This window comes from Carassius auratus, chromosome 20 (genome assembly GCF_003368295.1).
Source record: "Carassius auratus strain Wakin chromosome 20, ASM336829v1, whole genome shotgun sequence".
Taxonomy (NCBI): Eukaryota; Metazoa; Chordata; class Actinopteri; order Cypriniformes; family Cyprinidae; genus Carassius; species Carassius auratus.
This window is the reverse complement of record NC_039262.1, coordinates 1,941,115-1,964,553: the sequence shown is the minus strand read 5'-3', so window position 1 is coordinate 1,964,553 and position 23,439 is coordinate 1,941,115. Positions and strand designations below refer to the sequence as shown.

The following is a 23,439-nucleotide window of genomic DNA, read 5'->3' as shown; positions in this document are numbered from 1 at the left end:
TGGAACGACATGAGGGTGAGTCATTAGTGACATAATTTTAATATTTGAGTGAACTAACCCTTTAACTTTTTATTTGGCCCACAAATGTCTTCATTATCTTTACTAGGTAGCCAACAGGAAAATAGAAATGCAACAGGACATGGAAAAATCATACACATATCAAGAACATATGAAAACATACTTGCACCTACCAGACTCTGATCACTTTCAATATAATGAGAATCAATCAAATTTGAAGATACATACCATTAAAAAAAGACAATATAAGCCTCTGTGTAAATGTACTAACCCATGTGAGTGTGCTGCGGTTTTCAGTATTATAGGTGCACTCCACCAGCAATTTGTCACCCTGGAAGACCAAAATGTTTCTTTATTTCACTTATTGCGATTAATTACTGTATATACAAAAATTATATAGACTAAATGTGTAAATGCGGTATCGTGTACATATATTTGATATTTATGCTTAAAATCCCTGTAAACTTAACAGCATGGTAACCTTTTCAAACCAAGCACTTACCAACTTCGCTGTCTTAGTTTTACCCAAGTTTGTCACTTCCTGATATTCAAAATCATAGTTTTCATCCGCAGCTAGAAGATCGATCTGTTTACCTCCTCTGAAGAGGATAATAATTTACAAACCAATAGCATTTCATTGCAGTAACATTAGGTTATGAACCACAGAAGAAAGGAATGCACACAGGTTTACCTGAAGTGTCCGACTCGCACCTTCCGTCCAGCTAAGTGTGTGTGTAGCATCACAGAGAAAACCTGAAGATCAGTTGGTGTCTCCAGAACCTGTAGAGCACAGAACACAGGATCATCCAGTCATCTGCTGAATCTGATCGAGAGAGTGTGAGTAGAGAAACATACAAACCTCTGGAATATAAGCAGTGTCACACAGGCCGTATGTGAGGAAGGATTTGGCTTTGGGTGGGATGGCGTACAGAGGGGTGATTGCGAGTCCTGTCATCAGAACAGCTGCATCGTGCTGACGGAGTTCAGATGTGTGATAGAATCGCAGACCTGAGTTTATCAACTCGACCTGTGCAGACAAGAAAGTATTATTTTATCATATCAAAAGGTCTTGAAGTGATAGTTCACCCAAAAATGTACATTTGATGAGGGCATCTACTGAAGAAACAAAGTCACATACATCTTGGATGCCCTGTGGCTAAGCAGATAGACATGAAATTTCCATTCTTGGGTGAAATATCCCTTTAAATGTTTATCACAGTGTGGTATTTCACATTGTAAACCACTCCTGACTGACCTGAACTTTTATTGGGATTGTTGAAATGCACTTCAAGTCTGTAGAAAAAATCGCCAACATTTCCTCCAATTGGAAGTCCTGCCACCTCAGGAAATTCAAAAGCCTTGAAAAATATTATTTTAATGAAAAGGTAATCAGTAATTTGTCCTCATTAATAAAGTTTTACTTATAAATGCTATTCCAATAGACCTAATAAAGTATAATTGCTAATAAATGCTGAAAATGAATCATCCTCTGGAGGTGGAACTTGTCAATGAATCAGTTCAGAAAACCCCTTCGACTCTCAGTTAAGTGTCGAACTGATCTGATTCTTGATTTAATCGCAGCAGTTAATGATTTCTTCAAGTGATTAATGGCTTAACTTTTTTATCAAATGCGTTCAACTTAAGTCACAGGTGAGACTAACCCCTCCGCCAATTCCCCACACAGCCACAGTCTCCATACACTCTCCATCAATCCCAGTGTAACACTCCTCCTCAAACGGCTCGGTCACACTCAGAGGGCAGCGGTACAGCAACAGATGATGCACGAGGTCAAAAGTTTGTGATCACCGGCTCAATCTGGACATAATGAAAATAAGTTGAATAGTTTCATGATTGATAGATTGGTTGGATAGATTGTGTGTTAAGTTCTTAAACTCACTTACGCGATAAATGTGCTTTTTGCGATCAAATGTTGGGGCTTTCATGATCTTGCAGTGATAGTAGGTTTGTTTGGCTGGTACAGTGAACTGAAATGAGTTTGTAAATGTAAGCAATGAGTAAAGCCATAGGGTCAGTTAGTAGTTTTTCTTCATCAAGGAATCATAAAATTGACCAAATGTTACAGTAAAGTCATATAAAATATTTTTATTTCAAATAAATTCTGTTCTCTTTAAATTTCTATTCATCAAAAACCTTTTAATAAATGTTTCTTCAGCAACTCATCAGCAGATTAGAATGATCCTAAAGGATCATGAAGACTCTTAACAATGGCTGCTGAAATTCAGCTTTGTAATCACAGGAATAAATTACATTTTAAAGAATTTTCAAATAGAAATAATAATTGATTTTAAACTGTAATAATATTTCTCAACATTGCTGTTGTATTTTTTTATTAATTATTAGTAATGTTTTATTAAATTAATGCAGCGTTGGTGACCATAAGTGAAAAAATCTAAAATTTTAATCTTAAAAAAAAACAACAACAAAAAACCAAGTCCACTGTACATTGCAACATTATGCTCTAATTTAAATAAATATTTTAATAATCTGAATTTGTGGCATCATTTTTTAACAGAAAACTGATTTTACGTACAGAACAGCAAAACAACAATTAAAATCTTTCTTACATTAACCATAGTTATATCAAAGAAGTTGCTGTTTGGAGGGTTGACCCGAGGCATGTACTTCAACAGGTTCAGCTCCTTTGTGCCTCTTTGGGCGCTGTGGTATGTGATGTCACCAGTCTGTCCATACGCATAGATCAGCTTCATGGGGAGATCCTGATAATCCAATAAAAACACTATTACTTGATGCCTTTACTTGAAATGAGAAGCTTTTTTACCACATGCACACTGCCATTAAATGCAGTTGCAGTGTGTGTGTGTCGCTCCTGATAACTCATTGTTAGCTATTTTTGCTCTAGAATTTCAGGGATCTCTTTCAAAACAATTGCTTGTTATATCACTATGGGAACGCCACCGGGCGTGATAGACCATGAATGCACCAATTACACCAAATCTGTCTGAAGGACGGATCAATCACAACTCATGACAAGGAGCCTACCCCCTCCCTATATAAACAGCTGTGATCCCCGGAACGGCATTCTTGTTCTCTTCCCCTTGAAGACTTTCCTTCAGCACCTAGACTGTGCTGCTTTCTGTTCATAGATGAACTGTCAAGGTTGACCTTGCTGAACGCAGTGTGGTCAAGGAGATAATCCATTGCAGATTTTCTGCTTGTCACTGAGCTTCTTTGCTTCACTGTTATTAGCGATGTTTCCTATCCTGGCTCACGCGTTAAGGTGAGCTAAGTTTAAGGGATATATGACTCTCCATGTCAGTCCAGTTTCCGCAGAGAAAGAAAAGGAAATGTGGATACATGATCTCGGGTGTCAGTTTACTAATCACTATGAGTGAAATATGGCATTTTCTTTTCATCTTACATTCATATAGCCGCTGTTCAATTAGCGCCACCCACTGGCAGAGAGTGAATTTGCACTTTGTTCGATGTTTGTTTCATGCCAGTGATTTATGTAGCATACTTTTACAAATCTAAAATCAGAACATTCTGTTTTGTTTCGAATTTTAAAACTATAATTTAAATCAAAAACTGCTCATGCTATATTTTCATCAACACTAAAATTATAATAGATTTTAGAGTATTTAACAGTAGTATGTTTACATAGTCAACTCAATCACGTAATAAATTGTTTTGACTTTTATACTTTATCCAGTATAACTATATAAAAAATGGTTAAACAGGCTCACAGTGATTGGTAAATCCTTGTCATCACAGGAACTGATGGACCTCTGAAACTTCATGACTGTTTTCCCATTAGACTCAGTCAGGGACAGGAGTTTGTAATTCTGTTGCTCGTCAACCACAGGCATTGAATTCCCCCCAGCATGACGATCCTGAACATGGAAAAGAAAGAGAAATGAAGCATGCATGTGTGCATGGCAACAGTTGTATTTATGATGCTGTAGTTATAGTTTTAGTTGCAGTTCCTAATCCAGTTAAGATGGGCTATAAGTTGAACACTCTGACTAACAAGCTATTACAGTAATATCAGGTTATTGTTACCAGTATTTTCTAATTTTATAATATCTAGTTTGAAAAAACAAATATTAATAAATACAGTTTATTAGTGTAATAAAAAGTGGACTGTCACTCTTGTAAGGTTGCTTACTTTATAAAATATTCCTGCTTAAAGCCACCGAGAACACTAAATATGTAGTTCATAATTAATTAACTACATGAAATACATATTAATACAGAATAAAGAGAACAAAATATACACTTATATTTAATATAAAAATTAGATTTATAGAGCATGTAACTTCACTGTAATTTGCTTATTGACATTATCAGCCCAATTCTTGATGTTTAAGACTAAGGTAACCTAAATATAATAAGTTACATTGTAGATAATGAACTAAATGTGAAATACATGATGAATTAGAATCGACAGTATACAGAACTAAATATCAATAGAATATAAAATTATTTGTATCTCCACCGTAAACAACTTGAACTTTATCAGCTTGTTTTGATGACATGAAAGACTAAGAAACAAATATATAAAACTATAACTAAAAAAATTAAATATGAATAAGAATTAAGCACATAAAGAACAAAATATCAAAAGAATATAATTTCACTGTTAGTGACTGATAGTTATCAGTCTCAGTGTTTACCGTGAAATAACTGCCTTTGGGTCCAACTCCTCCAATGACCATATCGGCTCCAGTCATTCCTCCTTTGGGGCTGAAGCCAAAACCGACCCAGCCGCTGGTGCTGACCGTGAGCTCGAACAAGATTGTGCCCTGGATCTCATCAAATCCCCACTTCAGCCGCACCTTGAGCTCGGGGTCCAGATATTCAGAGAAAGGCAGAAGAGGGTCTTCCTGAGCCCAGGACCACTGGACTGAAAGAAGAAGCAGAACAAGAGATAATGTGACCATGTTTGCTTTTCAAAATCTGATAAATAGTGTCTTTGTAAGGAGTTTGAGAAGGCAGTAACATGAAACTGCACTTTAACAGCCCTATTTAAGCTGTCTGTAACCCCCCCTCACCTGATCTCAATTCTCCTCCTCTCATTCTGGTCTGGTGAATCAGGTTCCTCATTACCTGGTGTTGTTGGCTACAAGAGAGATTACAATCAACTTTTAAAAGCACTTTTCATCTTTTCATGTAAAAGCATTCAAAAATAATTCTTTATTAAACAAATATTTATTTTAGGGATGTGATGAACTGTAAGCAGAGAACAGTGGCACTTACTAATTCATGACTATGGCAGAGATGGATTAGTAAATGATGTTACACAATTTAAAGTAAATACAGTATTATATTTTTGCCTTTTCAGTATTACATCAAAGCAAACGAGGTGAGGTCAAGAGTTTCCTTGACAACCAAATATAAAAGGGCGAAAATGAAAGGAATACCTAATGTAAAAGTATTATTTCAAATCACAACATAATTATTATTAGAAAGGAATGTTGAGATGAACTCAAAGGCACAAGAAGTTTTAATATCTTAATGTTATCAGTGGAGCAAAATTCTAAGGATTTAAAAAAAAAGTGAATTACTGTCAAAAAATAAGTTTTCTGCAAGAAAATTTATGTGAACAAATCTACTATATTATGATATATTTGCAATTAACATATTGCTTGCAAATAATTATTTAATCAAAATAGTGGCAAGAATAGTTTTCGCCACCTACTGTTGTAATAATGTAAACTAAAGACAAATGGGATTTAAAAGATTCAAGTCATTGGAATCATTGCAAGTTAAACACGAGCACTGAATCTGTCAGATTTGTGAACGAATTAGACCCATTTTGTGAAATGGCGGGTCAACAATGAAATGATCTGACTCAGAAGCATTATTGTTTTGTTTTGTTTTTCATTATGATGCTTACAGAACCTATAGGATATTGAAAGGATATCCAGGATATTAAATCACTCAAGAAAACAGAATTGGGTACAGATGTGTAATGACATGTAAAAAATTGATTAGTGATTTTATTTTTGGAGTGAACTATTATTTTAAGCAAACAATCTGCAGTGTCTCTTTTCATTAGAGAGCACTATATGCACAAGTCAATAATTTTACTTGTTGACAAACCATTGCATGCCATAAACACTATAGTCTATATCTATCTTATCTATGAATGAAATCTGTATTTTGTATTTTTAAATAATAATAATAATAATAATAATAATAAATAATTTTATTATTTTTTATTATTATTAAAATAATAATTCAAGAAAATATCGCTGTCGCGATAATTCTTTAATCTAAACTTTTTCATATTGTAGAAAGTAAATTTCCATCTAATGATTTAAAAAATTAAATTAATTATATATAGCTTGCTCAATTTTCAAGTTTTTCTCTCTTAAAATTATTGACATTTATTTAGACGGTGAAAGAAGTTACATCAGTTCTATTTTGCATTAATGTTTCAAAAGGATGCAATATTATACATACAGTGGGCATCTAGTCATAGCTGGGGGCGTGGCGAAGGCGGAGTCGGCGTGGGGAAAAACACTGTGAACATTGTGTGTATCTGAATGACAAAAATGCACTTATTGAGCGCTTATTCCCAGAGACGCGTAGAACAATTTTAGTCTCTTTTAACTTTAATATTCATATACACTCGTCCATATCGATATTTGATTCATTTTACAGCCCTAATATAGATGTATTCATTCAAAAATAGCCAAATTCCGTATTCCAAATTGACGTTCAGCAAGTTCTATTTGTGACTGGATTCCACGATTCAGTCGTTTCGCCAACACAGACGGGGTGAATTTATGAATGAAAGTGTAAAAGTTCTGACACAAAACTAAGTTGTTATGTGTCCACAAGCTTTTTTAAGTGGGTAAACGGGTTTATGTTCGACACTAGGCTAACGTTAAGTAGTTTTGCTTCAGGTAGAATGATAAGGCTAATTATACATGCCACTTTCTGAAACAACCTTACACAGTTTTGATAGCGTTAATAATGAACACAATGTTAACGTAGCCTGCCTGTGATGAATGCTGACTGCACACATACACATTATAGTCTTGGGATTTCCACAACTTCCCTTGATAATCCTCACAAGTTAATGCTTGTAGCCATTTTGTCATCCTTTCTGGTTCTGTATGTTTATTAGGAAGAATGTAGAACTTCATTTCATAATTTGTTAGTTTTCCCCCACGGGCTAAATTCACACCACGTGACAGGGCGTTCCCGGGGCGTTCCCAGACCAACCGTCTGTATCTATATAGAGCATCACAGTCCCGCCCACAGCCCGAGAGAGCTCTGGTGCCGGAAGTAAATTTCCCATTCATTTCTCCCATTGACTTTCGGAAAAATCTGTATTTGATGAGTACTAGAGCATGTGTGAGGATAACCAGCTACGGCTGAACTCATAAGCATATAACATATCATTTTGAGTGAAAAAATTATGAGAAAATCCCAAAAAAGTCAAAGGTACAAGACGGTGTACATATTTTCATTTCGAGCGCAGGAACTACTCATCCCATAAACCACCGCGCCTCATTGAATACGACTGAAGCCACAACCGCGAACGAGCCTTTTGAGCGACTTCCAAATCTGATGACAGCCGCCCGCGCAAACTTTTTCCTCCAGTGAATTTTCTCATGGCAGCCATGGAGATCATGATTGCACTGATAAGTCTACCGTACAAATTATTATTAATGATCTTCAGTCTTTGCGGGGTTTAGCCAGACGGTTACACGAGCTCCACCAATCAGATGCATCACTGTAGGATTGTTCAGGATTGTGGGTAATGAAGTACTTAGCCAAGACATCGCGAATAAAAGGCATTTATATCCAAACAAGGTTAGTGCCCCATGATCCTTTTGCGTTTATATGAGCATATACTATCGCTTAGTACAGCCGTTGCTGGTTTTAAGTCTACCATGTATGGTTACGTTTTTATGGCTTATAACCCAAATGTCATGCAGAAATTGCATTGAAAATTTACTTCCGGCACCAGCTGTGGGCGGGACTGTGATGCTCTATAGGTGCACTCCAGAGAACTGCACAAATCACCCCACGGAGGGTGTGGGGCAGGGATAGCAGAGCTAATTAGCATTTAAAGGAAAATTCACTGAAATGCTTGCTGTTAAAAGAGCTGTTCTTGACAGTGTAAAAAGGGTGTTGATTTACACTACCATTGAGAATTTTACAAAATTTAGTTGTAGGCTTTTCATTAAGACCAGTAAAGTTTGGTTGTAAAAAATGGGCATCGTATAACCCCTTTAATCTAAACTTATTTAAAGGTTTTCTTTTTGTACAATGCATGAAAGACAAGTAAAGCAAAGAGTACAGTGTAAAGTCCATTTTAATGTTAATATTATTTAAAAAGTTACATATAGTTTGCTCAAACTTTCTTGTTTTCAGGTTGCTTTTAAAACGGTCCATATGAAAGAATTACTTTGCAGTTTTAACAAGAATTCATCTATATTTAATTGATAGTGAAGACTATGCAATGATATTTTACATTTGATTATTTGCTTTCTGTACCTGAACACCTACAAACCTGAAAAACAAACTTAATCATTGTTTAAATTGTATATTTGTTCTATTCATTTATTTGTGCCGTTTACACGATTTCAAACAGGGCCCACAGGTAAAACCTGCACCAGGGCCCCGCAAACCCCAGCTACGGCCCTGATGGCAAAGAAAGACTCCTGGTGGCTCTGCCGCTCACGCAGGGTGCAGACGGGATGGCTTTGAGGTCAGGAATCAGCCCGGTGTTGTTTGATAGGTTGTTCTGGAAATAAACATGGAAAATAGTGTCAAGTAAACGCAGATGTGGTCAGAACAGAAGCGGTTTAAGCTTTATATTGTGGAGGAGGTGTGAACACTTACATCTGAGTCCATGACCATGACGAGCTGGTCGATTCTTTTCAGTGTTTGTTGGTATTGATTGATAGACGTGTCATTCCAAGTCTTACTGGACATCATACTGAGCCAAGTACTGCAAAATGAAATTAAAGCTAAGTTATCATTAGGATGAATATTAAGAGGGTAACTCGTTAAAAAAATTCAGTGTTTTAAATGATTACGCTGGATCTTTTGCTCCCATTTCAGTCATTAAAGTAGTTGGATTTGGGAGGCTTGCACAGACACTCAGATTCATAACTGGATAGTAGAAGAGGAAGGCCAAACACATCTCATCTGTAGTTGAGGGCCCCCCCTGTAGGCAGAAAGAGGGAGTTTTACACATCAATTTTCCTCTCTATTTAGAGTATTAGACATATAGAGTTCTGCAGTGATGGTATTTTTTGGTCGGCCAAAACATAGAAACGGCATTTTAGCACGTACAGTTCCACGGTCTAGATGTCAATGGGTTTTTGGTTAAATGCATGATATAGATAGAGATATAAGGTCTGGGTGAACATTTTCATAGATTTTATTCTGAAACTTAAAATACATTAGTATAATCCCTTGTATTTTATAAAGCTTTTACTTGCCTTGAGAAAGTTGCTAACAAGTGGCTAACTGGGTCTTCAGAGATTGTCTGGGACATTAACATCACACTGAACAGGTAAACTCATCTACTCACGAGTTCATTTTTTCAGCATCATTGTGCTAATAAACATGCTTTTGCAAACTTTTCTAATTCAAACGTTTAGGGAAACTGTTTTTATTTTAAGACCGTAAGAGTTTTCAGAAACTTAATAGCAGTAATGTTAAAGTTATGTGATAATGGTGTAATTCCTTTTCAAGCTGGTTCGAAATCACAAACTTTTGTTAGCCACAGAGCTTATTACCAGAAATAATTAATGTTAATGAGAAAAGAATATCGAGCTTTTGTTAAGGGAACCAGGGTGATGCTAACTTTCAGTTTGTCTTACAAAATCACATCACACTTTCTGAACAGCCAGAAGGATGAAGCATGAGAAACAGGATCAGGAAATCTTATTAATATAGGATTAAATAATCAGAAACATTTCTGGAACATATGAAAACTTAAGTGCACCTGCCAGACTTATATTTTTAATATAATCTGGGTTTTAACAATGAAAAGCAGTGAAATTTGAAGATACATGATATTGAAAAAAAGATGACATGAGCCTCTGTGTACAGTACTAACCCATGTGAGTATGCTGCGGTTTTCAGTATTATAGGTGCACTCCACCAGCAATTGGTCACCCTGAAAGACCAACATGTTCCTTAACTTTGTTCACTTATTTTGTATATACTCTATACATGATACTTGAAATCCCTGAAAACCTAACAGCATGGTAACTTTTTCAAACTTGTCAGCACTTACCAACTTCACGGTCTTAGTTTTACCCAAATTGATTACTTGTTGATATTCAAAATCATAGTTTTCATCCGCAGCTAGGAAATCGATCTGTTGACCTCCTCTGAAGAGGATAACAATTTGCCATGAAAAGACAGTAATTATGAACCACATTAGAAAAAAAAAAACTCAGGTTATTATATCTAATTATTTCCTGAGGTCAGTCATTGGTTAAAAAGGTTTACCTGAAGTGTCCGACTCGCACCTTCCGTCCAGCTAAGTGTGTGTGCAGCCCTGCAGAGAAAACCTGAAGATCAGTTGGTGTCTCCAGAACCTGTAGAGCACAGAACACAGGATCATCTGCTGAATCTGATCGAGAGAGTGGGAGTAGATAAACATACATACCTTTGGAATTTCAGCAGTGTCACACAAGCCATACGTAAGAAAGGATTTGGCTTTGGGTGGGATGGCGTACCCAGGGAGCACCGCAAGCCCTGTGGTCAGAACACCTGCATCATGCTGACGGAGTTCAGATGTGTAGAAGAATCGCAGACCTGAGTTATCAACTCGACCTGTGCGGAGAAGTATGTATTTTATTGAAATCACAGTGTGGTATTTCACATTGTAAATGACTGCTGACTGACCTGCAGTTTTTTGGGGGTTGTTGTAATGCACTTCAAGCTTGTAGAAAAAATCCTCAACTTTTCCTCCGATTGGTAGTCCTGCCACTTCAGGTAATTCAAAAGCCTTGAAAAATGTAAATTTAATTGAAAATTTTATTGTTAACCTCATTAACAAAGTGTTACAATTTCAGTAGGCCTAATAAAGTATTATTGATAATAAAAGTTGAAAATGAATCATCCTCACGAGGTGGATCTTTTCAGTGAATCAGTTCAGAAATCTGCTTGGAATGATTCACTTAAGAGTCAATTCTTTCAACCTAAGTCAGTGAGACTAACCCCTCCGCCAATTCCCCACAAAGCCACGGCCTCTATACACTTTGTATCCAACCCAACATAACACTCCTCCTCGGATGGCTTGGTCACGCTTGGAGGGCAGCGGTACAGCACAAGATGATGCACGACGTCAATGTTTGTGATCAGTGGCTCAATCTGGAAGTAATAAAAGTCAGAGATGAAGATGATTGACAGATAGTTCAGGATCATTTGTGCTATGTTCAAAGAAAGACTCACGCGATAAATGTGCTTTTTCCGATCAAATGTTGGGGCTTTCATGATCTTGCAGTGATAGTAGGTTTGTTTGGCTGGTAAGTTGAGCTGAAAATGATTTGTAAATGTAAGCAACATGTAAAGTTACACTTGTTAGCACTTTAAATGGATTAACCAATAACAATCTTTGCAAACTATGAGATAAACCATTATATTTGTTATAAATTAATACAAATAAATGTATACCTTTTAACAAGAAAACATTAAATTGACCAAAAGTGACAAAATACATTTAAACTGTTACAGAATATTTTGAATTTTTCAAAAGAGGTTACAGTTTTCTCAGAAATATTTAGCTGCTGTTTTAATTATTACTTTTAAAATGACAGGTTAACAGACAGAATAATAAAAAAAACGAAGTACAAGTTTTTCTTACATTGTCCATAGTTATGTCAAAAAAGTTGCTGTTTGGAGACTTGACCTGAGGCATGTACTTCAACAGGTTTAGCTCCTTTGTCCCTCTTCGGTTGCTGTGGTACTTGATTTCATCAGTCAATCCGTACGCATAGATCAGCTTAATGGGGAGATCCTGATAATGCAATAAAAGCACTTATACGTAATGTCTTACTTGAAAGGAGATGCTCTTTGGCCACATGCACACTGCAGTTAATATTGTTAAATACTTTTTCTTTGTAATTAATATAATTAAAAAACAAAAACAATGATTAAACTCACAGTGATTGGTAAATCATTTTTATCACAAGAGCTGATGGACCTCTGAAACTCCATGACTGTTTTCCCATTAGACTCAGTCAGAGACAGGAGTTTGTAGTTCTGTTGCTCATCAACCAAAGGCATTGAAAATGCCACAGCATGACGGTCCTGAGTACAGAAAAACAGAAATTAAGTATGTTTGCTTTATGATTAAGTAGGCATGTTTTATGTTGTACATACTTACTGTATAGATATACAGATCCCAGTGCAGTTAAACTGGGCTATCAAACACTTTGACAATCAATAGTTCAAAACACAGCATATTAGAGGTAGATATATACCAGATATGAATACAAATAATATAAAGAATTAAATATAAAAAATAAAATAAAAAACAATTGTGACTCGACCATAAAGTGACAGTTATCGATCTCAATCCTGAGGATGTGAACAACTAAAACCCAAATTTAAGATAAAATATAACTAAACTGAAATTAAGAACGCAAGTCAAAAACAAAGAACAAAATATCATAAGAACATAATTAGTTGTAATTTCACTTTGAGTGGCTTTGACAGTTATCAGTGTTTACCGTGAAGTAACTGCCTTGGGGTCCAACTCCTCCAATGACCATATCAGCTCCAATCATTCCTCCGTTGGGGCTGAAGCCAAAACCGACCCAGCCACTGGTGCTGACCGTGAGCTCGAACAAGATTGTGCCCTGGATCTCATCAAATCCCCACTTCAGATGCACCTTGTGGTTGGGGTCCAGATATTCAGAGAAAGGCAGAAGAGGGTCTTCCTGAGCCCAGGACCACTGGACTGAAAGCAGAAGCAGAACAAGAGATAATGTGACCATGTTTCCAAAATCTGACAAACAGTGTCTTTGTAAGGAGTTTGAGAAGGCAGTGACATGAAACTGCACTTTAACTGCCCTATTTAAGCTGTCTGTATAACCCCCCTCACCTGATCTCAATTATCCTCCTCTCATTCTGGTCTGGTGAATCAGGTTCCTCATCACCTGATTTTCCAGTATTATTGGCTAAGAGAGAGATACGATCAGCTTCATGAACAAGCATTCAAAAACACTTTTTATCAAACATTTATTTTAGGGCTGAAGTGAACAGTAAGTACAGAATAGTGGTATTTACTAGTTCATTATAACAATGCCAAAGATAGACTGGTTAATGATGTTACATAAGCTAATTTTTTTTGCCCTTTCAGTATCTTCGCATCAAGGCAAATGAGCAGAGGTCAGGACCAGGGCCACATTAACAGTTGGGCTAGGCAGGGTTGAAGCCCCGGGGTCATGAGCAACGAGAGGGCCTCGTGATTTGATTGGCTGTGAAATAGATTGACTAATTCCATGAATTCCATGCATTACCATTAGAGATAACATTTAAAGGTGGTTTACCAATCACTTACATTTGTTCTATATTTGACTTTTGAATGACTTATGCACGTATCTCATCATCCTCACATATTTTAGGTTAGTTTGATTATTAACAATCTGAAGGATGTTGCTTTTTCTGGCTATATTTTCTTAAGGGGTTGGAGATAACCCTGTAGAAATATGCAGCTTATTAATAATAGGGCTAGGTGGGGCTGAAGCCCCGGGGTCCGACCAGGGAGGGGGCCCATGATTGGCTGAGTAGTAGATGGACTGGCCGTGAGTATCGCCAGAGACCAACCACACCCATGAACATAGCCATGAGATCACAGAGGTCTGGACCTCAGGAAATGTTTCATGTTCAGCAATAAAGTTTGTTTTCTGAATGACGAATTTGCTATTTATATGAGTGTCCGCATGTTTAGACAACTTGCAAAGAATGTTTCGCGTCCGTGGTATAAAAATGATTGCAGGCAGACACTGGCAGAGTGAACGATGCTTGAGTGAGTGCGCAGGCGCAGCCTCCGTTGTGTTGCCAGATGCAGCTGCTATAAACGTCTTTGGACTCGTCTATTCCACTTAATTTAGCACTTTAGAAAGTCAAAGTGAAAAGTTGTAGATTAGGTCAAGCGACAGGTAAATGTATCTTATCTTATTTGCAAAGTATTTGAAATAACTTTATTTCAAATAACTATTTATTTTACCGTTTTTATTTGTTTTCATTGCAATATCTTGCAACACTGATTGCTGGTCCCTGAACTGACAGTAATCAAAAAATCCCAGGGGTCTCATTTATAAATATTGCATATGCACAAAATGGGCATAATATATGTGTACGCAATTTTCCATGCACATATCGTGATTTATAAAAAGTAAACGGTGTAAATAAGGACGTGCTGTACGGACATTATAAACCATGCGATATTATGGCGGACATTGCTGGATTACTGTACAACTGCAGCTGCACAGAGGTTTTAATGTCGTGTAATGTCATCTCTACAATAGTATATACATTCTACAACATTACAGTATGAAAAAATCCACTATATTCGAAGGACATAAGAGAAAACAGTAAACTACATTTTTCCTTTTTAAAATACTTTGTCAGTGACACACCAAATTAGACAATACACTGCAATAAATATGGGCTTATCTGTTTCCACTTAAATAGCTAAAATATGTTTATCTTATCAGCATAACGGCATAAATTTAATTTGATTTTAAAATAACTGAAATACTATTTGGCCAATGTAAAAGAATGAGATCATCTAAAATATATCTGAGAACCATTTTGTTTTATGGATATTTTCATATATTTATTCTAAAACATAGCAAGGATACTATTTCCTTACTGTCTTTGTGTCACTTGCATGGGAATTCGCATGGAAATGGTATGCAGATGAGGTTATGCAAAGTAAAACTTCTAGCCATTGTAAGCTCCATATATGGTGATTTCGGGGAGGAGACGAGGTAGAGAATTCCTTGACTGGAATTTATAAAGACATTTTTGTGCAGTTTCTGGCGTATGCATAGTTTAATAAATCTGAAAACTTGTGGGCGTATGCAAATTCTAGCTTTTGAATCTAGTAAAATTCTAGGATGAAATCTACTGAGAGTTTTATAAATGAGACCCTAGGTCATGTTATTGCTGACATGATGCAATATTCGTAAGGCAAAAAATAAATAAATAAATAAATAATAATAAATCATGATTTTATCTGTTGGAAACGTTTTTAAACCAGTATAGAGTAACACTAGTACACAGATCTATGGGTTAGAGAATGAAATGAAATATTCAAACACTGACCATGTCATATTAATTTTGGTAACAAAATTCCACCTATTGGTGAAAAGTAATAAACCATTTATTAACCAATAAGTATTAATTTTCCATAAATTCTAAGAACTTTTCATTACATTAACCTACTGTAATTAAACTGGACTCAAAATATTCCTTGGGTTACGCCAAGAGCATAGATACATTTTATTTTGCCATAGTCGGCCGAACTTCTTGTCTGCCATTTTGATACATGTTGAAAACCTACTTTTTCAAACTCCTCCTAGACAGTTTGTCCAATTTTCACCAAACTTGGCTCAAAATGTATGGATTTTGTGTTGATAGAAAACACGTTTTTGTGTAGAATAACAACGAAGGCACGATGCCAAAATAACAATTCAGGCTGTATCTCTGCAATGCTTTGTCAGATAGACACCAAACTTTGTGTGTGCTTTGCATAGACAGTAAAAGAAATGGACACAGCGACCCCGTTGGATTCAACGGAGACAAACGAAGTCAAGTGGAATCATGCACTTGGGGTCGAGCGTACTGCGCAGACTCAAACTGAACTTGATGACATAGATGTCACGTGAGCAAACTGTCTGACATTTGTAAGTCTTCTAATTGCTGTGCCAAGAGAAATCTGAATCACCCACCGAATCTTGCAGAGAAGGCGAGCGTGAACAGGAGCAAGTATTCTGATTATCTCCCTTGACTTTATGCCTCCACGTCCCCCCGATAGCCTCATAGACAGTAAAAGATTGCCTGCGAGCTTCTCCTCCTGTCCATACGGTAATTTCTCTACAGTGTGTCAGAGAGTCGCAGGTTATGACGCAATCGTTAACTTATTTTTACAAAAACTGCCTCTATGGGGCCATAACGTAAGATACAAGGTAATGGAGCCTTTTATACATTTTCGTGTTTCTTTAAAAATAATGAATGGACAAATGGAGTCTTTAAATGCCTCAGATGTAAAGTTATTCGCTGTCAAAGTGACGCCAAAATGAATGGGAGTCAATGGAATGCTAACAGCAGGTGGGGGTCCGCTAGCCAATGGCAGGGCCCAGGGGTGCTTCAATAAAATATGAAACCCTGCCTCCCTGGTGCCTTGTCACCTCACACAGAACACACCACATCGATTTGATAACACCATCTATTGGCCAAACGTGATAAGACAATTAATCATATTACTAGAGGTTGTATTTATGATGTTTCCGCCATTTTGACTAAATTAATCCTGAAAATAAAGCTTGCTTCTGTAGTGCTTGGCCCCGTAATTGCTGCTTGCAGCTATATTTTATTTTGTTTTTTATTTTATTTTATTTAGTCTGCAGTGTCTCTTTTCATTAGAGAGTGCTATATGCACACGTCAATCATTTTACCTGTTGACATACAGGTATTCATGCCATAAACACTGTAGTCTATATTTATCTTCTCTATGAATGAAATCTGTATTTTGTATTTTTAAATAAAAACTATTTTATTATTATTGCGATTTTCTAAAAAACATTTTAATTCAAGGAAATATTCTGAATACTGTCAAGCCAATTTGTTTAATCTAAATTTATTTAAAGTTTTTCATATTGTAGAAAGCACACACATATATAGCTTGCTCATTTTTCTGTCGCTGTGAGCCATGAGTTTTTCCCTCTTAAAATTATTGGCATTTATTCAGACAGTGAAAGAACAACAGTTACATCAGTTCTATTTTGCATTAATGTTTCAAAAGGATGCAGTATTAGAAGTGCACTTCACCATCAATTTGACACCCTATTAGGGTTTTACTATTAAAATTATATACTAAAATATGCATATGTACAACTGGAAGTCCTGCTACCAGGAAATTCAAAAGCCTTTAAAATAAAAATAATTAAAAAGGTACCTAAAAGTTCAACCAGTAATTTTATTTAATTAAGTTTACATGTAGGATATGTATAGTATGAAAACAATTAAGGTACGTTGTTGATAAAAGTTTAAAAATAATTATTTAATTTGAGGCAGATCTTATAAGCAACTAGCTGAATCAGTTTAGAAATCTAGTCTGAATGATTTGCTTAAGAATCAATGTGATCCAATTCTTGATTTGAACTCACTCTGCACTCAGATTAAAAATGCCTTAAAACCCTAGTCACAGGTGAGACTAACCCCTCCGCCAACTCCCCACTCAGCCCTGGTCTCCATACACTCATCATCCACTCCACCCCAGTATAACACTCCGCTTCAAATGCCTCCGTCACAGTTGGAGGAATGCTGTACAGCAGCAGATGATGTAAATGTAGATAATCTTAAATTGTAACAACATGTAAATGTAAAAGATCTAAATAATGACTGAATTTTATTTTTAAAGTGAACAATTCCTTTAAAGGGGTCATATGATGCAATTTCAGTTTTCCTTTCTCTTTGGTGTGTTACAATACCTTAGTGCATAAAGAAGATCTGTAAAGCTGCAAAGATTAAATTCTCAAATCTAAAGATATATTTATAAAAGTCAACCATACCCTATTAAAACATCTCATTCTATCACACCCCCAAATGTCTGTCACGATGTGGGAAGCTTTGCATAATGCTGGCCAAATGTTCATGCAAAGAAAGGCTTAACTTTTATTATCTCTGTGGGCGCTGGCGTTATGTTGTGGAGACGCTCTTTCCTTGTAAAAGTGAAGCTATTTTGTTTGGCCTTCCAAAAGAGGAATGCAATGTGTAAAAAGATTGTACAAGTCATAATAAAAATAATTAATATTAACTTTTCTAGGCCCTCAAAGCGCTTTAGGGGGTATCTCCTCATCGACCACCAGTGTGCAGCATCCACCTGGATGATGTGACGGCAGCCATATTGCACCAGAACGCCCACCACACACCAGCTTACTGGTGGAGAGGAGACAGAGTGATGAAGCCAATCAGCAGATATGGGGTTTGTTAGGAGGCCGTGATGGTCAGCTGCCAATGGGCAAATTTAGCCAGGATGCCGTTCTTTTTCGAAAGATATTCTGGGATTTTTAATGACCACAGAGAGTCAGGACCTCGGTTTAACGTCTCATCTGAAGGACGGTCACATAATCACTTATATCCCCACTGGATGCAACAAATGCCTCATTTGTAATGGGTTTTAAAGGTTTCATCTTGTCGAGCCGGGACACACCGCACCACAGTATGGTGAGGGGCGTAACATTTGTCACACACTTGAGGCATTTGGCCATTCACAGCACACCACCTTGCTTATCAGACTTATGAGCTTTATAAAAAAAAAAAAAACAGGTTCCAACAGACGATCATGACCCTTTTTCGTTGGGATTGCATCATCCTTAAGAAATAAACGATACGCAAATCCGTCGTCAAACTGGGTCTCGTTTGTAAAACAAGCATCTTCGAAATGCAGGGAACAAACACAAACACAACTCCGTTGATGCTCTGTAAAAATAAACTCCATCCACTGGTCCCTTAATGCGTTTTTTTTTTTTTTGGTAATCTGTGCAGGGTTGTCTTGGCAACCAAAAACACACTTATTGTGACTTTTCGCGACGCTCTCGCTCTGATCAGTGAAACGTCTGTGCTCAGCCTTGCTATACGGGAGCGTGCGCTCTTCCGGCAGACGTGCCCTTAGGACCCATATAAGGAAATTCCACTCCATCTAACGTCACACAGAGCCATACACAAAAAAACTCTCCGAAACTTGTATTTTGGGAACAAAAATACGCCTTCAAACGTACAACTTAATTTTTGAAACTTTGTCCAAGTTTAGCATGGGAATCCAACTCTTTAACAGTGTAAAAAACTCAGTATGCATGAAATAGCATTTCACCCCCCCTTTAAGTATAGTTTGCTTAAGTTTTGTTTCCAGATTGCTTTCAAGACTGTTCATATGACCCAGGAGTTTGTTCCATTAAAATGTGTGACATTTAATCAGGCAATGAAAAAAAATAGGTTGCGTCACTGCTAAATATAGGAGCAGTGTTGGCAAACAGGGCCATCGTCTAGGGAGGTGAAAAGGGACTTGACAGGTTTACAAATTAATGCCTTTAATTGATAGTGAAGACTATGCAATGATATGACATTTGTTTGCTTTCTGTACCTGAACACCTACAAACCTGAAAAAGAGAAACAAAAAACTGTTTCAATTCCCCCCCCCCCATTCATTTATTTGTGCAGTTAACATGATTTCAAACAGGGCGGGAAAGATCTCAAACAGGCAAACCCCAGCTACGGCCCTGATGGCAAAGCAAGACTCCTGGTGGCTCTGCCGCTCACGCAGGGTGCAGACGGGATGGCTTTGAGGTCAGGAATCAGCCCGGTGTGGTTGGATACGTTGTTCTGGAAATAAACATGGAAAATAGTATCAGGTAAACGCAGCTGTGGTCAGAATAGAAGCGGTTCAAGCTTGAGATTGTGGAGGAGGTGTGAACACTTACATTTGAGTCCTTGACCATGACGAGCTGGTCGATTCTCTTCAGTGTTTGTTGGTATTGATTGATGGACATGTCATTCCAATTCTTACTGGACATCATATTGAGCCAAGCACTAAAAGGGATTTAAAAAAAAAAACTAAAAAGAAAAAAAGTAATTGAGATTACGCTGGATCTTTTGCTCCCATTTTAGTCATTAAAGTAGTTAGATTTGGGAGGCTGGTACAGCTGCTCAGATTCATAACTGGATAGTATAGAAGGAAGGCCAAACACATCTCATCTGTAGTTGAGAGCCCCCCCTGCAGGCAGAAAGAGGGAGTTTCACTTTTTTTACGTTTTAGAAAAAAAAAAAAAAAAATACCCACACACATTGTGTATGAAAATTTGTGCACCCACCACACTAAGATTTTTTTTTTTATATAATCTGGATTTTACTAATGAAAGTCAGTTAAATTTGAAGGATGAGCCTGTGTGTAAAGGTACAGTACTAACCCATGTGAGTTTGTTGCGGTTTTCAGTATTATAGGTGCACTCCACCAGCAATTTGTCACCCTGAAACACCAACATGTTCTTTAACTTCACTGATTTTGTGTGTATAATATATATATATATATATATATATATATATATATATATAATACACACATACACACACACACAATACTTGAAATCCCTGAGAACTTTTGCCACTTACCAACTTGACGGTCTTAGTTTTACCAAAATTGATTGCGTGTTGATATTCAAAACTATAGTTTTCATCCACAACTAGGAAATCGATCTGTTTACCTTCTCTGAAGAGGATAAGAATTTGCCAAGTAAGTAATTAATAAATAAAAAAATAAAAAAACCCTCACACACCAGGTTATTAGATCTAATAATTTCCTGAAGTCAGTCATTGGTTAAAAACCATTTACCTGAAGTGTCCGACTTTGACCTTCCGTCCAGCTAAGTGTGTGTGCAGCCCTGCAGAGAAAACCTGAAGATCAGTTGGCTTCTTCAGAACCTGTAGAGCACAGAACACAGGATCATCTGCTGAATCTGTTCGAGAGAGTGTGAGTAGATAAACATACAAACCTCTGGAATATAAGCAGTGTCACACAGGCCGTATGTGAGGAAGGATTTGGCTTTGGGTGGGATGGCGTACCCAGGGAGCACCGCAAGCCCTGTGGTCAGAACACCTGCATCGTGCTGACGGAGTTCAGATGTGTAAAAGAGCCGCATACCTGAATTATCAACTTGACCTGTGCGGAGTAGTATTATATTTAGTGTCACATTGTGGTATTTCACGTTGTAAACAACTGCAGACTGACCAGCAGTTTTTTGGGGGTTGTTGTAATGCACTTCAAGCTTGTAGAATAGATTCCCAACTCTTCCTCCAATTGGTAGTCCTGCTACTTCAGGAAATTCAAAAGCCTTGAAAAATAATTTGAAAATGATTACCTCAAAGTGTGACAAAATCAGTAGGCCTAATAAAGAATCATTGCTAATAGATGAAAATGAATAATCCTCATGAGGTGGATCTTTAAAGTGAACCGGTTCAGAAAACTGCTCTGAATGATTCACTTAAACTGATCCTAGTCCTGATTCAATGATGGGTTCACAGCGGTTAATGATTTATTCAGGTAATTGATGGCTTAAACCTTGTGGTTTTCACATAAAAATTGAGATGGGTGAAACGAACCCCTCCGCCCATTCCCCACACAGCCACGGCCTCGCTACACTTTGGATCCACCCCAACATAACACTCCTCCTCGAATGGCTTGGTCACGCTCGGAGGGCAGCGGTACAACAACATATGATGCACAACATGAGCGTTTGTGAGCAGTGGCTCCATCTGGAAGTAATAAAAGTCAGAGATGAAAATGACTGACAGACCGCTGGATAGGTTAAGTTCATTGACTCACTTACACGATAAATGTGCTTTTTCCGATCAAATGTTGGTGCTCTCATGATCTTGCAGTGATAGTAGGTTTGTTTGGCTGGTACATGGAACTGAAATGATTTGTAAACGTAAGCAACAAATAAAGTTACACTGGTTAGCACTTTAAACGGATTAACCAATAACAATCTTTGCAAACTATGGGGTAAACCATTATGGGGTCAGTGAGAGCTTTTCATATGAAAAAAAACTTACACTTTTCAACAAGCACACATTAAGCTGGCCAAAGTGACAAAAGACACAAACTCACAGAATATTGGTTTTAAAGTGCTTTTCTCTTGAGTTTTCGATTCAAGAGGTTCTGAATAAAGGAGGTTACTATTTTCAGGGAAATAGTTTACTGGAGCTGCCATTTGAAATGTTGCTTTTTAAAATGCCAGCAAGACTAGATTGGGTTAACAGACAGAACAAAGCAAAGTTAAAGTCTTTCTTACATTGTCCATAGTTACATCGAAATGCTTGCTGTTTGGAGACTTGACCTGAGGCATGTACTTCAACAGGTTTAGCTCCTTTGTCCCTCTTCGGTTGCTGTGGTACTTGATTTCATCAGTCAATCCGTACGCATAGATCAGCTTCATGGGGAGATCCTGATAATGCAATAAAAATACTTAATTTCTTTACTTGAAATGAGAAGCTCTTTGACCACATGCGCACTGCAGTTAAAATCTTGTTAAATACTTGATAAAATTTCCACACACATAAAACGATTAAACTCACAGTGATTGGTAAATCATTTTTATCACAAGAGCTGATGGACCTCTGAAACTTCATGACTGTTTTCCCATTAGACTCAGTCAGAGACAGGAGTTTGTAGTTCTGTTGCTCGTCAACCAAAGGCTTCGAAAACGCAACAGCATGACGATCCTGAGTACAGAAAAACAGAAATTATGTATGCATGTTTTGTGATGTTGTAGTTATAGATGTACAGATCCCAGTGCAGTTAAACTGGGCTATCAATTAAACACTGACAATCAATAGCTCAAAACACAAGAACAAGATCAGGTGTCCGTGTCAGAGAGAAAGAAACTGAGTTAGCAGTCGCAGGATTGAGGATGAGAAAAACAAACTCAAATAGAATATAAACTAAACTGAAAATAAGAACGCAAGTCAAAAACAATAAGTCAAAAGAACATAATTAGTTGTAATTTCACTGTTAGTGACTTTGACAGTTATCAGTGTTTACCGTGAAGTAACTGCCTTGGGGTCCAACTCCTCCAATGACCATATCGGCTCCAATCATTCCTCCGTTGGGGCTGAAGCCAAAACCGACCCAGCCACTGGTGCTGACCGTGAGCTTGAACAAGATGGTGCCCTTGACCTTATCAAATCCCCACTTCAGATGCACCTTGTGGTTGGGGTCCAGATATTCAGAGAAAGGCAGAAGAGGGTCTTCCTGAGCCCAGGACCACTGGACTGAAAGCAGAATCAGAACAAGAGATAATGTAACCATGTTTGCTTTCCAAAATTTGATAAACAGTGTCTCTGTAAGGTGTTTGAGAAGGCAGTGACATGAAACTGCACTTTAACAGCCCTATTTAAGCTGTCTGTAACCCCCCTCACCTGATCTCAGTTATCCTCCTCTCATTCTGGTCCGGTGAATCAGGGGCATGTTCAAGTTCAAAACGGTGTGCAACGTTTTGCTACGGTTTCCGGGTTGAACGTCATGTTTCCCGGAAACGGCGTGCACCGGTGTGCAACGGGGTTTGAGATGCGTTTTCTCGTTTGGTGGGTGTGTCAGAACTGCAGTCCAATCAGCAGCAACATGTATATAAAGCACGCGGTATTAAAGTGAAGTCGCACAATGGCTTC

The 23,439-nt window shown here is 37.4% G+C and overlaps 1 protein-coding gene and 1 pseudogene across 3 annotated transcripts; both read right to left on the bottom strand.

Moving 5' to 3' along the window:
* Positions 1-5,549, bottom strand: LOC113120537 (DBH-like monooxygenase protein 2 homolog; annotated as a pseudogene).
* Positions 5,550-8,314: 2,765 nt separating this feature from the next.
* Positions 8,315-23,153, bottom strand: LOC113120505 (DBH-like monooxygenase protein 2 homolog). Of its 3 annotated transcripts, none has more exons than XM_026290372.1 (13): positions 22,814-23,132; positions 12,148-12,294; positions 11,849-12,001; positions 11,437-11,520; positions 11,203-11,355; positions 10,888-10,990; positions 10,649-10,815; positions 10,489-10,577; positions 10,271-10,367; positions 10,091-10,150; positions 9,060-9,190; positions 8,863-8,971; positions 8,315-8,764 (listed from the first exon to the last, which is right to left on the bottom strand). In XM_026290372.1, the coding sequence occupies exons 1-13, from the start codon at positions 23,078-23,080 to the stop codon at positions 8,654-8,656; spliced, it is 1,671 nt and encodes a 556-aa protein (XP_026146157.1). In that variant the 5' UTR covers positions 23,081-23,132; the 3' UTR covers positions 8,315-8,653. The 3 variants fall into 3 exon arrangements, with proteins under 3 accessions (XP_026146157.1, XP_026146156.1, XP_026146158.1); XM_026290371.1 differs by lacking the exon at positions 22,814-23,132 and adding an exon at positions 12,717-13,043; XM_026290373.1 differs by lacking the exons at positions 8,315-8,764; positions 8,863-8,971; positions 9,060-9,190; ... (7 more) ...; positions 11,849-12,001; positions 12,148-12,294 and adding exons at positions 19,401-19,599; positions 19,698-19,806; positions 19,860-19,990; ... (7 more) ...; positions 22,065-22,217; positions 22,348-22,494 and having other exon boundaries at positions 22,814-23,153.
* Between the last annotated feature and the right edge of the window lie 286 nt (positions 23,154-23,439).

Coding starts and splice junctions, on each gene's coding strand:
- LOC113120505 (XM_026290373.1), bottom strand. CDS start 23,080: ATGGTTACATTATCTCTTGTTCTGATTCTGCTTTCAGTCCAGTGGTCC. Junction 19,991..20,183: donor ACCGCAACAAACTCACATGG/GTTAGTACTGTA, acceptor TTCTGCCTGCAG/GGGGGGCTCTCAACTACAGA. Junction 19,807..19,859: donor ATGGGAGCAAAAGATCCAGC/GTAATCTCAATT, acceptor AATCCCTTTTAG/TGCTTGGCTCAATATGATGT.